Source organism: Dasypus novemcinctus, chromosome 3, assembly GCF_030445035.2.
Source record: "Dasypus novemcinctus isolate mDasNov1 chromosome 3, mDasNov1.1.hap2, whole genome shotgun sequence".
Classification (NCBI taxonomy): Eukaryota; Metazoa; Chordata; class Mammalia; order Cingulata; family Dasypodidae; genus Dasypus; species Dasypus novemcinctus.
This window is the reverse complement of record NC_080675.1, coordinates 61426480-61442645: the sequence shown is the minus strand read 5'-3', so window position 1 is coordinate 61442645 and position 16166 is coordinate 61426480. Positions and strand designations below refer to the sequence as shown.

Below are 16166 nucleotides of genomic sequence, written 5' to 3'. Positions count from 1 at the left end.
TTTATTCATTTTCCAGTTGAGAGACATTGGATTATTTCCATTTTGGGACAAATATGAATAAAACTGCTAATTTTTTTAAAAAAGGATTTATTTTTATTTATTTCTCTCCCCTTCCCTGCACCCCCCCCCCAGTTGTCTGCTCTGTGTCCATTCGCTGTGTGTTCTTTTTTTTTTTTTTTTTTTTTTAAGATTTATTTATTTATTTAATTTCCCCCCCTCCCCTGGTTGTCTGTTCTTGGTGTCTATTTGTTGCGTCTTGTTTCTTTGTCTGCTTCTGTTGTCGTCAGCGGCACAGGAAGTGTGGGCGGCGCCATTCCTGGGCAGGCTGCACTTTCTTTTCACGCTGGGCGGCTTTCCTCACGGGCGCACTCCTTGCGCGTGGGGGCTCCCCCACGCGGGGGACACCCTTGCGTGGCACGGCACTCCTTGCGCGCATCAGCACTGCGCATGGCCAGCTCCACACGGGTCGAGGAGGCCCGGGGTTTGAACCGCGGACCTCCCATATGGTAGACGGACGCCCTAACCACTGGGCCAAAGTCTGTTTCCCATCGCTGTGTGTTCTTGTGTTCGCTTGTATTCTTGTCAGCAGCACCCAAAATCTGTATCTCTTTTTGTTGCATCATCTTGCTGTGTCAGCTCTCCATGTGTGCCCTGCCATTCCTGGGCAGGCTGCACTTTTTTCATGCTGGGTGGCTCTGCTTGTGGGGTGCACTCCTTGCGCGTGAGGCTCCCTTACTCAGGGGGCACCCCTGTGTGGCAGGGCACTCCTTGCGCGCATCAGCACTGCACATGGGCCAGCTCATCACACAGATCAGGAGGCCGTGGGTTTGAACCTTGGACCTTCCATGTGGTAGGTAGATGCCCTATCTGTTGGGCCAAATCCACTTCCCTAAAACTGCTATTAACATCTCGGTGTAGGCTTTTGTGCAAACATGAGTTTTCATTTTATTGGGGGTAAACTCCTAGAAGAGCTATTTCTGGATCTTATTTATATTGTAAGTGTATATTCACCTTTATGAGAAACTGCCAAACTGTTTTTCAAAGTGGCTGTGGCATTTTTTCATTACCACTAGAAATTTATTAAGAGTTTTTTTGTTTTGTTTTGTATTGTTTTGAGGCACCGGGGTCGGGGATTGAATCCAGGACCTCATAAGTGGGAAGCCGGCGCTCAACCATTGAGCCATATGAGCTCCCCTGAATTGTTTTTTTCATTTGTTTGCCTTTGTTTTTTTTGTCCCCACCTTGTGACTTTTTTTTTGCATGCTGTCTGCTCTCTGTGTCCATTTTCACTGTACATTCTTCTGTATCTGTATTTATTTTCCCTTCCTCCCCTTGCAGCTTGCTTGCTGTCTGCTCTCTGTGTTCATTTACTGCCATCTCTTCTGTGTTCTTGCTTGTCTCCCTTCTTTTGTTGCATCACCTTTGCTGAGTCAGCTCTCCAGGGCACCTGCAGCCAAGCCTGCCTTCACAAGGAGACCCTGGGATGCAAACTGAGGGCCTCCCATATGGTAGACGGGAGCTCATCTGATTGAGCCACAGCTGCTTCCCTTGCCTTTGTTTTGTTTTTTTAGGCACTTAAACCCAGGACCTCCCATATGGGAAGGAGATGTTCAACTGTTTGAGCTACATCTGCTCCCCTTGTGATGGTTTAATTGCATTCCCTAATAACTAATAATGTTGAACATCTTTTCCTGTAGTTATTTTCCATCCATATATTTTCTTTGGTGGAGTGTCAGTCCAAACCATTTGCTTATTTTTCTATTGGGTTGCTTAATTAAAATTGAGTTTTGAGGTTCTTCACAAATTCTTGATACAAGTCCTTTATCAGATAGGTAATTTGTAAATATTTTCTCCCACATGTTGCTTGTCTTTTCATTCTCTTAACAGTGTCTTTTGAAGAGCATGTGTTATAATTTTGGTGATGTCGAATTTATTGTTTTTTTTCTTTTATGGATCATACTTTTGACAATTTATCTAAGAAATTGTTGCCTAATCCAAGTCACAAAGATTTTCTTTCATGTTTTCTTCCAAGCGTTTTATAGTTTTAGGCTTGCCTTTAGATCTATTTTGAGTTAATATTTATATATATTGTAACATTTGGATCAAGGTTTACTTTTCGTGTATAGCTAGCCAAGCGATTCAGCATCATTTGTTGAAAAGACAATCGATTCTCCATTGAATTGCCTTTATGTAATAGTATATATATAGTCAGATCAACTGACCACCCAAAAGAAATGAAAACATGTATTTATGCAAAAACTTGTATACAAATGTTCTTTTTTAAAAATTTAATTTGATTTTATTTATTTCTCCCCTCCCCTGTTTCCCCTGTTCCCCCCATTGTCTGCTCTCTGTGTCCATTCACTGTGTGTTCTTCTGTGTCTGCTTGTATTCTCGTGGCTCCAGGAACCAATCCTAGGACCTTCCAGAGTAGGAGAGAGGTGACAGATGTTTTTAACAGAATTATTTATAGTAGGTAAAAAGTTGAAACAACCCAAATGCCCTTCGATTGATGAATGGATAAATAAAATTGCTGTATATACACAATGGAATATTGTTTAGCCATTAAAAAGGAATAAAGTATTGATATCTGCTACAATATGGATAAACCTTGAAAAGAGTAAGCTGAATGAAAAAAGTCAGTCACAAAAAATTACATATTATATGATTCCATTTATATGAAATACCTAGAATAGGGAAAGCTCTAGTAGATTAGTGTTTGCCTAGGCCTGGGGATAGATAGGAAAATGGGGGCAACTAGTAAACAGTATGGGATATTTTAGAGAAGTGATGAAATGTTCTAAAATAAAATGAATTGTGGTGATGGGACGCAACTCTGAGTATAACAAACACCACTGAATGGGTTTTCACTTTAAATAAGTGATTATATGGCATGTTGTTTATATCTCAATAAAACTGTTACCAGAAAATCAATTGATGGAAAAAAATCAATTCACTGTGTAAGTCTGAGTGTTTTTTTTTAATTTCATTTTGTAATTGTTTACTGCAAGTATGTAAAAATAAAACGGACTTAAAAAATCAACTCTATATCCAGCAACCTGGATAATCCCCTCATTATCTCCATATTCTTTTGTGCAAGGCAGGAATTCTTCCACTGAGCTAAATCAAGTCCATTCTATATTCTTTTGGATAGTGATATTTGATTTTTTGTTTTATGATTCTTATTCTTTTTGTTTCTTTTTGTTGCCTTATTGCACTGGCTAGAACTTATAGTACAATGTTGATTAGAAGTAGTGATAGTGGATATCAATGTCTGATTCCTATTTCAGGGGAACTCCTTCAATATTTCACCAATTAGTATAATATTAGCCATAGGGTTTTTATCAATACCCTTTATTGAGTAAAGGAATTTCTCTTCTTTCTTAGTTTGCTATGAGGATTTTTTTTAAAAATCAGGAATGGGTGCAGCATTTTCATATACATTTTTATGCATTGATTGAAATAATGACATGGTTTTTCTCTTCTATTTAATGTTGTGAATTACATTAATTGCCTTTTGAATGTTAAGCTAAAAGTGAATTCCTGTATCACACCTATTAGAATGGCTACTATTGAAAAAACCATAAACTACAAGTGTTGGAGAGAAATAGGAACAGTTATCCACTGTTGGTGGAACTGTAGAATGGCACAGCGACTGTGGAAGTCCATTTGGCAGTTCCTAAGGAAGTTGAATATTGATCTGCCTAGTGATCTGGCAATACCATTATGGGTATATACCTAGAAAAAATGACAGCAGGGACATGAACAGACATCTGCTATTGATGTTCATAGTAGCATTATTCACAATTGTCAAAAGATGGAAACAGCTCAGATGTCTATCAACCAATGAATGGATAAACAAATTGTGGTTTATACATATAATGGAATATTATTCAGTTGTGAGAAGAAATGAAGTTGTGAAACATATGACAACATGGATGAACCGTGAGAGAATTAGGTTGAGTGAAGCAAGCCAGACATAAAAAGACAAATATTCTAAGTTTTCAGTATTATGAACAAAATATAATAAGCAAACTCATGAGGTTAATAGGTAGACTTTAGGTCACTAGAAGATAGAATGAAGGTAGAGAATGGGAAGCCAATGCTTAATTTGTGCAGAATTTGTAATAAGGTTGATTATAAATGTTTGGAAATGGATGGAGGTGATGGTAGCTCATTATAGTGAGTGTAATTAACAGTACTGATGTGTGGGTGTGGTTGTGGTTGAAAGGTGAAATAAAGGGTTGTGTATGTCACTAGAAGGAAAGCTAGAGGATGAAATATGGGACTGTATACCATAGAGAACCCTGTTGTGGATGAGTGTGGTCAATAGTACAAATGTAAGGATGTTCTTCTATGAGTTAGAACAAATGTACATTAACATTACAGGATATCAGTAATAAGGTGGTAAATAAATAAAGACAAAATAACTATAATAATAATAATAAGATGGTATATGTGCAAAAAAACACCTAAAGCAAATGATGGACTGTAGTAAATAGTAATATATTAATATTTTTCCATCAATTGTAAAATTAAAAAATTACTCTAGGTGAAGGAAACCAGACACAAAGTACTAGATAATTTGTAAATACAAATACATTTACAGATATGGAATTAGAATAGCAGTTCTGTATGGCTGGGGAAGGATAGAGGGATTGAGAAGTAACTGCTAAGGGTAAGGTTTTTAAATTTTTGTAATAATAAGAATGCTCTAAAATTGATTTTGGTGATAAATGCACAACTCTGTAATTATACCAAAAGCCATTGAATGTACACTTGTAGCAGTTTGATATGGTTATGAATTCCAAAAATAGATACTGGTTTATGTTTGTAATCTGGTCTGTAACTGGGTGTGATTAAGTTATGATTAGGGCTTTTGACTGGGCCCCATCATTAGGGCCCAGATAAAAGGCATGGCAAAGGACAGAGCTGAGGGTTTTTGATGTTGGAGTTTGATGCTGAAGCCTTAAGCTGGAGCCCCAGGAAGTAAGCTCACAGAGGAAAGAAAAGCAAGCCTCAGGAAGAGAGGACCTGAGCAAGAAGAAGAACACAGAGAAATATAGACAGCTCCTTAGACAGGGAAGAAACTCCAGGTAGAGAGATAGAGCCATCCACCTGATAGTCTACAGCTGACCTTGGGAGAAAACAGAGGAGCTGAGCCCAGAGGAACCCACAAAGCCTGAAGCCACACGGATGTTGGCAGCCATCTGCTCCAGCATGTGAAAATAGACTTTGGTGAGGGAAGTAACTTATGCTTTATGGCCTAATATCTGTAAGTTCCTACTGCAAATAAATACCCTTTATAAAAACCAGCAGATATCTGGCATTTTGCATCAGCACCCCTTTGGCAAACTAATACAATGTTTAGATGGATCGAATGGATGTGAATATATCTCAATAAAATTGCTTTTTTAAAAAAGAAAGACTAAAGAGAATAACAGCTAAATGCAATGCATAATACTGGACTGGATCTTATAAAGGAGGAGAAATTTCTCAAAATGGCATTGTTAGCAATGGCATATAAGAATGAAAGTTTTGTTAGAAAGTTAAATTTGTCTTCGTTCTTAGCAAATATACAAGGAAATATTAAGTGTTCAAGGAAAATAATGTTTTCTACCTACTCTCAAATGTATTAATAGTGATGGATGGAAAAAAGATAGATAGATAGATAATGTATAATGAAATAGCAAATGTGACAAAATATTAAAAGTTGGTGATTGGGTACCTATGTGGATTCTTTGTGTGTTTTGTATTATTTTTGCATCTGTCCTGTTAGTTTGAAATTATTTGAATATTAAAAGTATATATAATAATAATAAAGTGAATTCTTATAATTTGGTTGTGATGTATTGTGTTTCCTATGTATCTATGGATATGATTTGCTATATTTTGATTAGGACTTTTGAGTGTATCTTTGTAAAACATACTGGCCTGTAATTTTCCTTTTTTATACTTTCCTTGTCAGTTTTTGGTATCAGAGTTATTCTGACCTCATAGGACAAGTTTGAGAATGGTTCCTCAGTTTTTGTTTTTAAGATTTGTAAGGTTGATATTATTTTTCCCTAAATGTTTGGAGGAATTCACTGGAGAAGCCAACTGAGCCTGGACTTTTCTGTGCATGAAGGTTTTAAATTATTAAGTTAATTTATTTTATGATATAAAAACTTTTGTATTTTCTGTTTCTTCTTGTGTCATTTTTATAAGTGGTGTTTCTTCTTTGAATTTGTCCATGTCATCAAAGTTATCAAACTTACTAGCATAAAATTGTTCCTAATATAGTCATATTATCCTTTAAATATCTGTGGGATCTGTAGTGATATACACTTTTTTTTTAAAGATTTATTTTTTATTTATTTCTCTCCCCTTCCCCCACTCAATGCACCTCCCCCCCTTCCCCTCGTCCCCCTTGTCTGCTGTGTCCATTCGGTGTGTGCTCTTCTGTGACCTCTTCTATCCTTATCAGCAGAACCAGGAATCTGTGTTTCTTTTTGTTGCATCATCTTGCTGTGTCAGCTCTCCCTGTGTATGCGGCGCCATTCTTGGGCAGGCTGCACTTTCTTTTGCACTGGGCGGCTCTCCTTACGGGGCACATTCCTTGAGCGTGGGGCTCCCTTACGTGGGGGGACACCCCTGCGTGGCACGGCACTTGCGTGCATCAGCACTGTGCATGAGCCAGCTCCACACAGGTCAAGGAGGCCCAGAGTTTGAACCGTGGACCTCCCATGTGGTAGGCGGATGCCCTAGCCATTGGGCGAAGTCCACTTCCTGGTATACACTTTTTTACATGTTATTGGTAATTTGTGTTGGGTGTTAGGTTATGATTTTTAAAACTTCTCTACATTTCGAGGTGTAAATTTTCTCTAAGCAAGTTTTTTATATGCCATATTTTCATTAGCATTTAGTTCATAGCATTTTAATTTCCACTGTGATTTTTCTTCTTTGATGCATACATTATTCAGAAATTTATTGCTTAATTTCTAAAAATTTGAGACTTTTCTAAATATCTTCCTGTTATTCATTTCTAGTTTAGTTCCTCCATAGTAAGAGAACATATTTAGCATTGTTTAAGTACTTCAAAGTTTTTGAGATCTGATTTATGAACAGTATCTGCTCTATTTAGTAAAGTTCCACATTAACCTAAAAATAATGCATGGTTCTGCAGTTATTAAATGTATGATGGGTCAGGTTGCCTAATGATGTTGTTCAAAGCTTCTCTATCTTTACTGATTTTTTGTCTGAAATTTTAGACAACAGGAAAAATTCCTAGAAAAAAATCGAGCGTACCAACCTTCTCAAGAAGAAATATAAAACTTATTACTACTAACAATCACCAGTGTCATAAATATTAAAGAAACTGAGGTAGCAATTAATCATCTCATGAAGAAAAAAACCAAGCCCAGAAAGTTTTACAGGAGAGTTCTATCAAGTTTCAAATAACTTTCCACTCCAATTTTTTATTATAAACTTCTCCTGAAGATAGAAAAGGAAGAATTTGCTAACTCATTGTGTAAAGCATATATAACTTTGTAATAAAATCAGCCAAGGACAGAATGAGAAAGGAAAATCATAGACTCAACTCATTTATGAATATAGATGCACAATTCAGGGCAGAACAAAATTTTAGCAAACTGGATCCAATAATATATAAATAAGATACTATATTCTGAAAATATTAGGTCCATATAAAAATGGAAAGGTATATTACTCACTGCATTAACAGATGAAAGGAAAAAGAACATATCATCTCAATAGATGCAGAAAAGACATTTGATAAAGTTCACTACCCATTTTTGATTTTTTTAAAAAATTAGTAGTAAACAAGAAATAAAATGAAACTTCCTTAATTTGATAAGTGTATTTGCCAAAGCAAATAAAAAAAAACAAATATGACCCCAAAAAAGAAAATATTGGAAAAACTTTTTTTTTTTTAAGTGCTAGGGCTGAGGGTTGAACCTGGAACCTTACATGTGGGAAGCCGGTACTCAACCCCTGATCCACATTGGCTCCCTTAAACTGGGTTTTTCTTTTGTTTGCTTGTTTTTTGTTTGTTTGTTTTTTTAGGAGGCACCAGGGTATTGAACCTGTGACAACCCCTATGTGAAGCAGGTGCCCAACCACTTAAGCCACATCTGTTCCCCGGGTAACCCTTTTTAAAATCAAGAAGTTGTGTATACTATCACCACTTCTATTCAACATTGTATAGGCAGTCCAATCAGACAAGAAAAAGAAAATAAATAACAAGGATTTGAAAGGATTAGAAAGATAAAAAAAAAAGGTCATTATTTCTAGGTTATATTTCTATTTCTTCATTTAAAAACCCGAAAGCATCTATACAAAATTTCCAGGAAATAATAGAGTTTAGCAAAAGTTTCAATTCATCAAAGTCAATTACAGTTCTTTACCTAAACAGCAAACAACTAGAAAACATAATTAAAACAACAATAATGCAACAAATATACCAATTATAGTTAGCAACAAAAACTACAATGTTCATAGGAATAAATCTATCAAACCTCCTCTTCCAGAACTGCAAATTATAAAAACTTTACTAACGAAGATTAAAGACCTAAATAGGTGGAGAGATATTCCACGTTTATGGACTAGGAGACTTAACACAATTTCAATAAAGATTCAGTTAACATACTAATTCTAATTTTTATATGGAAAAGGTAAAAATAGTCAAGACCAATAGTAATTAGAAGAATGAGGGTCCTGCCCTGCTGTATATAATTACTTTTTTTTTTAAGATTTATTCTATTTATTCCCCCCCACCCCCGTTGTCTGCTCCCTGCATCCACCCGCTGCGCGCTCCTGTCCTTTGCCGCGGCCTCGGTTGCTGTCAGCGACACCGGAATCCTGGCATGGGAATCTGCGTCCCCACCCCCGCGCGGGGCACCACTCCCGGGCAGGCGGAACCCTCCCTCGCGCTGGGAGGCCCTCCCCACGGGGCACACCCCGCCCCCGCACGCGGGGCTCCCCATCGCGGGGGCATCCCCGTGTGGCACAGGCACTACCTATGCCAGCACCAGGCGCAGGCCAGCCCCACACAGGTCAAGGAGGCCAGGGGCCTGAACTGCGGACCTCCCATGTGGCAGACAGATGCCCCATCCACTGGGCCAAGTCTGCTTCCCTATAATTACTTTTTATAAAGTTATTTTGACTAAGATAATGAAGTATTGGTGCTGAGATTGACAAATTGATGAATGCATTAGAATTGAGAGCTCAGAAACAACATCATATATATGTATATAAAATCCTTATTTATTACAATGATCACATGACAGACCACTTGAGGAAAGAAGATTTGATTAATAGAATGCTGAAAAATTTTGTTACTCACATAGAAAATAAATTATTCTATCATCATATACAAATATTAGCTCTTAATGAATTAAGAGCTTAAATATCAAAAGCAAAACTTTTAAGACTTAGAATTATGTGTATATATATATAAATATCTTTCTGATCTTGTGTAGGTAATAATTTCATAATCATGACCCAAAGAGTACTAATCATAAAAGAAAATACTGATACAAATCTTTTACATTAAAAGAATTATGGGGAGCGGATATGACTAAAGCGGTTGAGTGCCCACATGGGAAGTACTGGGGTACAGTTCCCAGTGCCACCAAAAAACAGACAACAAGCAAACAAATGAAATAACCAACGCAGGGGAGCTGATGTTGCTCAGTAGTTGAGCACCGGCTTCCCACATATGAGGTCCAGGGTTCAATCCCCAGTCCTGGTATCTCAAACACGCACACAGAATTAAGTATTACTCTTCATTAATAATAGCATAAACAAGTGAAAAGGCAAGCTCTAAACTAGAAGATTTTGCCATTCTTATAACTAACAAAGGGCTAGCATTCTAAATAAAGAACTACCATAAATCAATAAGAAAAAAACAAGTAGCCTGATAAAAAACTGGGTAATGGGCATGTATTCACCTCATAAGCAATTAGAGAAACGTACATCAAGACTACAGTGAGGGAAGCAGATGTTGCTCAAGTAATTGGGCTTCTACCTACAAGAGAGGCCCTGGATTCGGTTCCCGATGCCTCCTGGAGAAGGTGAACTGGCACGGCAGGCTGACACAACAAGATGACATAACAAAAGAGACACGAAGGGAAAAGACAATGAGAGACACAACAAACCAGGGAGCTGAGGTGGCTCAGGTGACTGAGTGCCTCTCTTCCACATGGGAGGTCCTGGGTTTGGTTCCTAGTGCCCTAGTGCCTCCTAAAGAGAAGATGAGTAGACACAGAGAGTGCATGCACACACACACACACAGAAAGACCACAGTGAGATACCATTTTATACCTATACAATTGACAAAACTTAAGAAGTCCGACCAAACCATATGTTGGAAAGGATATAGATCAATAGGATTTCTGATAAGTGTCTGTGGGGTGAGGGAGTGAAATATTGGTACAACCACTTCGAGAAACAATTTTGTATCATTGTAAAGCTGAATGTCTGAAAAACTTACAACCCAGAAATTCCATTCCTTCATACATTCCCAAGAGGACCTCCTGCAACCCCTATCTCACTCGCTATACATTTTGAGAATCAACTCAAAATGGATCAAAGATCTAAAACTAAAACTAAAACAGAACCATAAAACTACTACAAGACAATATAGGGAAACATCTTAAAGAACTTGTGATAGGTGGTGGTTATTTGGACCTTACTCCCAAAGCATGTGTAGCAAAAGAAAAATTAGTAAATGGGACGTCCTGAAAATTCAACACTTTTGTACCTTACACGACTTTGTCAAAAGGGTGAAAAGGCAGCCTAATCAATGGGAGAAAATATTTGGAAATCATGTGTCTGATAAGGGTTTACTATCCATGGATGTTATAACTCAACAATAAAAAGATTAATGACCCAATTTTAAAATGGACAAAAGACCTGAATATTTGTCCAAAGGAGAAATACAAATGGCAAATAAAAACACATGAAAAAATGTTCAATGCCGCTAATTAGGGAGATGCAAATTAAAACTACAATGAGATATCATTTCGCACCCATCAGAATGGCCAGTATTAAAAAGACAGAGAACTACAGGTGCTGGAGAGGATGTGGAGAGATAGGAACTCTTATTCACTGTTGGTGGTAATGCAGAATGGTACAGCCACTGTGAAGGACTGTTTGGCAGTTCCTAAAGAAGTTGACTATAGATTTGCCACGTGACCCTGCAACCAGTACTGGGTATATACCCAAAAGAACTGACAGCAGTGACACGAATAGATATCTGCACACCGATGTTCATCACAGCTCTATTCACTATTGCCCAAAGTTGGAAACAACCCAGGTATCCATCAACCGATGAATGGATAAACAAACTGTGGTATATTCACACGATGGAATATTATGTAGCTGTCAGAAGAAATTAAGTAGTAAAGCATATGACAACATGGATGAACCTGGAGGACATTATATTGAGTGAAGCAAGCCAGACACAAAAGGATAAATACTGTATGATTGTGTTAATATGTACTAAATATATTGTGTAACATATTGTATGGTTCTCTTTATATAAAATGTAAATATAAATCAATTTATAAAGATGAAATTTGATTAGTGGTTATGTAGGGTTAGTGATGGCATGCTAAGGGGTGTGGAGTTTTCTTTTTGGAATAATGAACTAATTCTAAAGTTTTTTGTGATGACGAATGCACAACATTGTGATTATGCTAAAAACTATTGATTATACACTTTAGATAGACTGTATGGTAAGGGAATATATCTCAATAAAACTGCTTAATAAATAAATAATTGTGCAAGAATAGCCAGAACTAGCAGCTATATACAGCAGGGCAAATAGAGAGACTGAGAGGTGAATTATCTTGTTTGACTGGTTTTTGTTCATTATTTTTATTATCAAAATGAAAATGTGCTACTAATGATTGAAGTGATGAATGAACAACTATGTGATTATACTAAATGCCATTGATTGTACATTTTGGATGAATTGTATGCTTTATTAATATGTATCAATAAAATTGATTTGTTAAAAAAAGAAAAAGACAAAAAGAAGGACCTCTTACATATGTATAAGATTTGCTACCCTCTTATAGAATTATTTTTGTCAGTAGAAAGTTGTGATTTAGTTTTTCTGCTCCAAAGTTGTTTTCTATCAAAATATTGTGGCTAGTCTGGGTCCCTGATTCACAGTTGTACACTCAGATCATGACAATAGCATGGTCAAGGAACTTCATCAAAGAAAATGTGTATTTGCTGTCCTCAGAAAGGGGAGCAATGTAGTGCTGGAATAATAGAGAAGTACTTTTCACAACTTCATATATATTGTTAATTGTGAACCTGCTATTTAAACAAAGGCTAACATATTTTGGATATAAAATTAATTTTTCTTAACTTTATAGAGAGAAAAACTCTGATTTATGGCTATAGGCAATGATCCATTATTTCCAGATGTTTTGTACTATTGTTCAGGAAGTATCAGTGTGTTTCTGTCTCTACTAATAAAAAACTAAAATTATATATCAGATTTGCAATATTTCAATAACATCTTATATATGAACAATATAGATAGGATATGAATGTGATATACATATGTCAGTGCAATCTGAAGATGTATTTAAAAGTATGCTGAAATGTAATTGCCTTGTTTTTCTCTAGTTATGAGACTCCTTATCAAAAAGAAATCCTGAAGAATATCTATTTAAATAGATTTTTAAAAATTTAACTAAAAGGTTAAGAACTCCATTTATTTCAAAAGTAATATAACTAAGGGTTAATTTGAGACTTGGTCAGATATCTGATTTTTTTAAAAAAAGATTTATTTATTTATTTATTTATCTCCCTGTTGTTCCCCGCCCCCGCCCCACCCCAGTTGTCTGTTCTCTGTGTCTATTTGCTACGTGTTCTTCTTTTCTGCTTCTTTTGTTGTCAGCAGCACGGGAATCTGTGTTTCTTTTCATTGCATCATCTTGTGTGTCAGCTCTCCGTGTGGGCGGCACCATTCCTGGGCAGGCTGCACTTTCTTTTGCGCTGGGCGGCTCTCCTTACGGGGTGCACTCCTTGCGGGTGGGGCTCCCCTACGTGGGGGACACCTCTGCGTGGCCGGGCACTCCTTGCGCGCATCAGCACTGAGCATAGGCCACCTCCACATGGGTTAAGGAAGCCCGGGGTTTGAACCTCTGACCTCCCATGTGGTAGAGGGACGTCCTAACCATTGGGCCAAGTCCGCTTCCCAAGATATCTGATTAATTAGTATATGTTTTGAGTTTCAGTTCTTCTGATACAAAGCAAATGAGCCCACTTGATGTTTTGTCCAAGAGTTATTTTGATTATTGCTAAAGAGGTAGAATATTATAGTAGAAAGGTCTGGAATGAAGTTTAGAAACCTGGGATCTAGACTCTGGCTGACAGTTACTATCTATGTGAACCTGAATCTATCACTTCCTAGTGGTGTGATCTTGGGAAAGTTACTTAATCTCTCAAATTCTTACTTTCTTCATTTGTCAAAAATACAGATAATAAAAGCTACCTTGCTAGAATATTAAAAGGCTTAAATAATTAACACAAGAAAGCATCCACGGTAGACTACCTGATACAGAATTTCCATTTCCTTCTTTTGGGCAAGGTCAGTTACATGTTTGACTTTAGTTTCCTCATCTACAATAATATTAATAGCATTTACTATGTGCCAGGCACTGTTTTAAGTGCTTTAAATACATATATTAATTCATAGCAACCTTATGAGGTAGGTGCCGTAAAGTTAAACAACTTGCCTAAAGTTACTCAGCTAAGAAATGGTGAAGCCAGGATTGGAATCCCAGCAACCTTGTTTCAGAGCCTGGGCTTTTAACCACTACACTATACTACTACCTTTCTAAAAGAAGTTGAATGATGTATCTGTTATTTATTACCTATTATAAAATCTCAGGCACATAAAACAATAAGAATTTATTGACCACATGTTGAGATGGTTGTTAGGCAACTCTCCTGAACTTGGTGGGTCCCTCACATGGCTGGGTGTCACCTTGGCTGGGACAGTTGGAGCAGTTTGCCTCTGCTCCAAGTGCCCCTCATCCTGCAGCAGCCTAATCTGGGTGTGTTCTGATGGTGTATGGCAGAAGTGAAAGAGCAAAATGGAAACACGTAAATGCTTTTTCAAGCCTCTGATTGTGTCATGTCTGATACTACATGTCAAATGGTTGACCTCACAGTCAAAGTGGGAGGACTCTACAAAATTACATTGCAAAGGCAATGGATACAAGCAGTGACACATAGAAGCTGTTTTTGTAATTTACCACAAATGCCAAGGTCCACTTCTAAAATTCTTTTATATTATACATGAGTTTAAAAGTTGACCTCTGTTAAAAATAGCATCTCTACCAATTAAATTGAAAACCCTGAAACACACACACATTAATATAGAAAATAGGCAGAAACTCCTTCTAGGAATACTCAGTTCAGTCTATAATCCCAAAGTAATGGTGGTAATGATGATGATAATGATAATGATAATGAGAGAGCTAACTTTTTTGAGTTTATTATGTGGCAACCATTGTTCTCAGAACTTGACATATACTAACTCACTTAGTCCTTACAACTCTATAAAATAGGTACTATTAGTCTTTTCCATTTTAAAGATAAAGAAACTGAGGCTTAGCGAGGTTAATAATTTTCCAAGGTAATACAGCTTTTATGTAAGATCTGTACACAGGGTAACCTTCAAAAGTTTCTTAATTTTTATTAAGTTATGTCCAGATCTCTTTGCCATGGATGTGAAGGGCCTCTGAAATATGGTCCTACTCAATTTAATTATCTATAACTTCCATTACTACAAAGTCCAGTTTTAGACGACTGAAAGTGTAGGATCTTCTGGATGGGATTCCTGCATTGGAGGAAGACAAACTAGTTGACTTTAGAGGTTTATTCCAACCTCAAGACTCTAATTCTGAGCCCTCCATGTATTTCATCCTATGTATATTCAGCTTTAAGGAGTGCTGCAAGGATCCTTCATGTAAATAACTAAGCTTATTTCTAGAGGATGAAGAAAGTATGAACTAAGGCCATTTGATTCCTCAGCTCCAAAAGTGAAGTCTTTTGCTTTGATTTTGTTTCTCACTCATAAGGAGAGATCTCTGCACTGACTTAGAGCTTACTTGAAATGGAAAATTCTCTTTGATTCAATCATATCAGCTGAACCCAGTTACCACTTTGTTCAACAGGTGGGTTTTCAGAAAAGACGTACGAGTGGAGCTCAGAAGAGGAGGAGCCAGTGAAAAAGGCCGGACCAGTCCAAGTCCTCATTGTCAAAGATGACCATTCCTTTGAGTTGGATGAAACTGCACTAAATCGGATCCTTCTCTCAGAGGCTGTCAGAGATAAGGAGGTTGTTGCTGTATCTGTTGCTGGAGCATTTAGAAAAGGAAAATCATTTCTGATGGACTTCATGTTAAGATACATGTACAACCAGGTATGTAAAAGGTGCTTTCAAAAGTTTTCTTGTTTCTGTGCTTCTATCACATTGTATTTTTATTTGCTTGTGTTTAATATTTCCATTTCTATTTACTCTAAATATAAACCAGTTAAAAATGCTATGATTGGGAAGTGGATTTGGCTCAATGGATAGAGTGTCCACCTACCACATGGGAGGTCCAGGGTTCAAACCCAGGGCCTCCTGACCCATGTGATGAGCTAGCCCATGCACAGTGCTGATGCGCGCAAGGAGTGCCGTGCCACACAGGGGTGTCCCCTACCTAGGGCAACCCCACATGCAAAGAGTACACCTCCAAGGAGAGTTGCCCAGTGCAAAAAAGTGCAGCCTGCCCAGGAGTGGCGCTGCACATGCAGAGGGCTGATGCAGCAAGGTGATGCAACAAAACGAGACTCAGATTCCTGGTGCCATTGACAAGAATCCAAGCAGACACAGAACACACAGCAAATGGACACAGAAAGCAGACAGCTGGGGGGAAAGGGGGGAAGGGTGGGGAAGGGGAGAGAAATAAATGAAGAATAAATAAATAAATCTTAAAAAGAAAAAAAGATATATCCTTCCTAACCACAGTGCTTTGCTGTATTTCCCTTAGTACTTATTTTTTAAAAATTTTTTCAAAATAGACACATCATAGTGATATGATACTTATATCTTACAGTGTTTAAAACGTCAAACAACTTTTATCATAACT

At 37.4% G+C, this 16166-nt stretch overlaps 1 protein-coding gene across 3 annotated transcripts in view; it reads left to right on the top strand.

Annotated features, from left to right (window-relative positions):
* Positions 1-16166, top strand: part of ATL1 (atlastin GTPase 1) — a 139863-nt gene that overhangs the window by 55158 nt on the left and 68539 nt on the right. For all 3 annotated transcript variants that reach the window (XM_058293446.1, XM_004454111.3, XM_004454110.3), the window contains one exon: positions 15207-15454. In XM_058293446.1, the coding sequence (XP_058149429.1) occupies positions 15207-15454 (248 nt within the window). The remainder of the gene's footprint in view (positions 1-15206; positions 15455-16166) is intronic.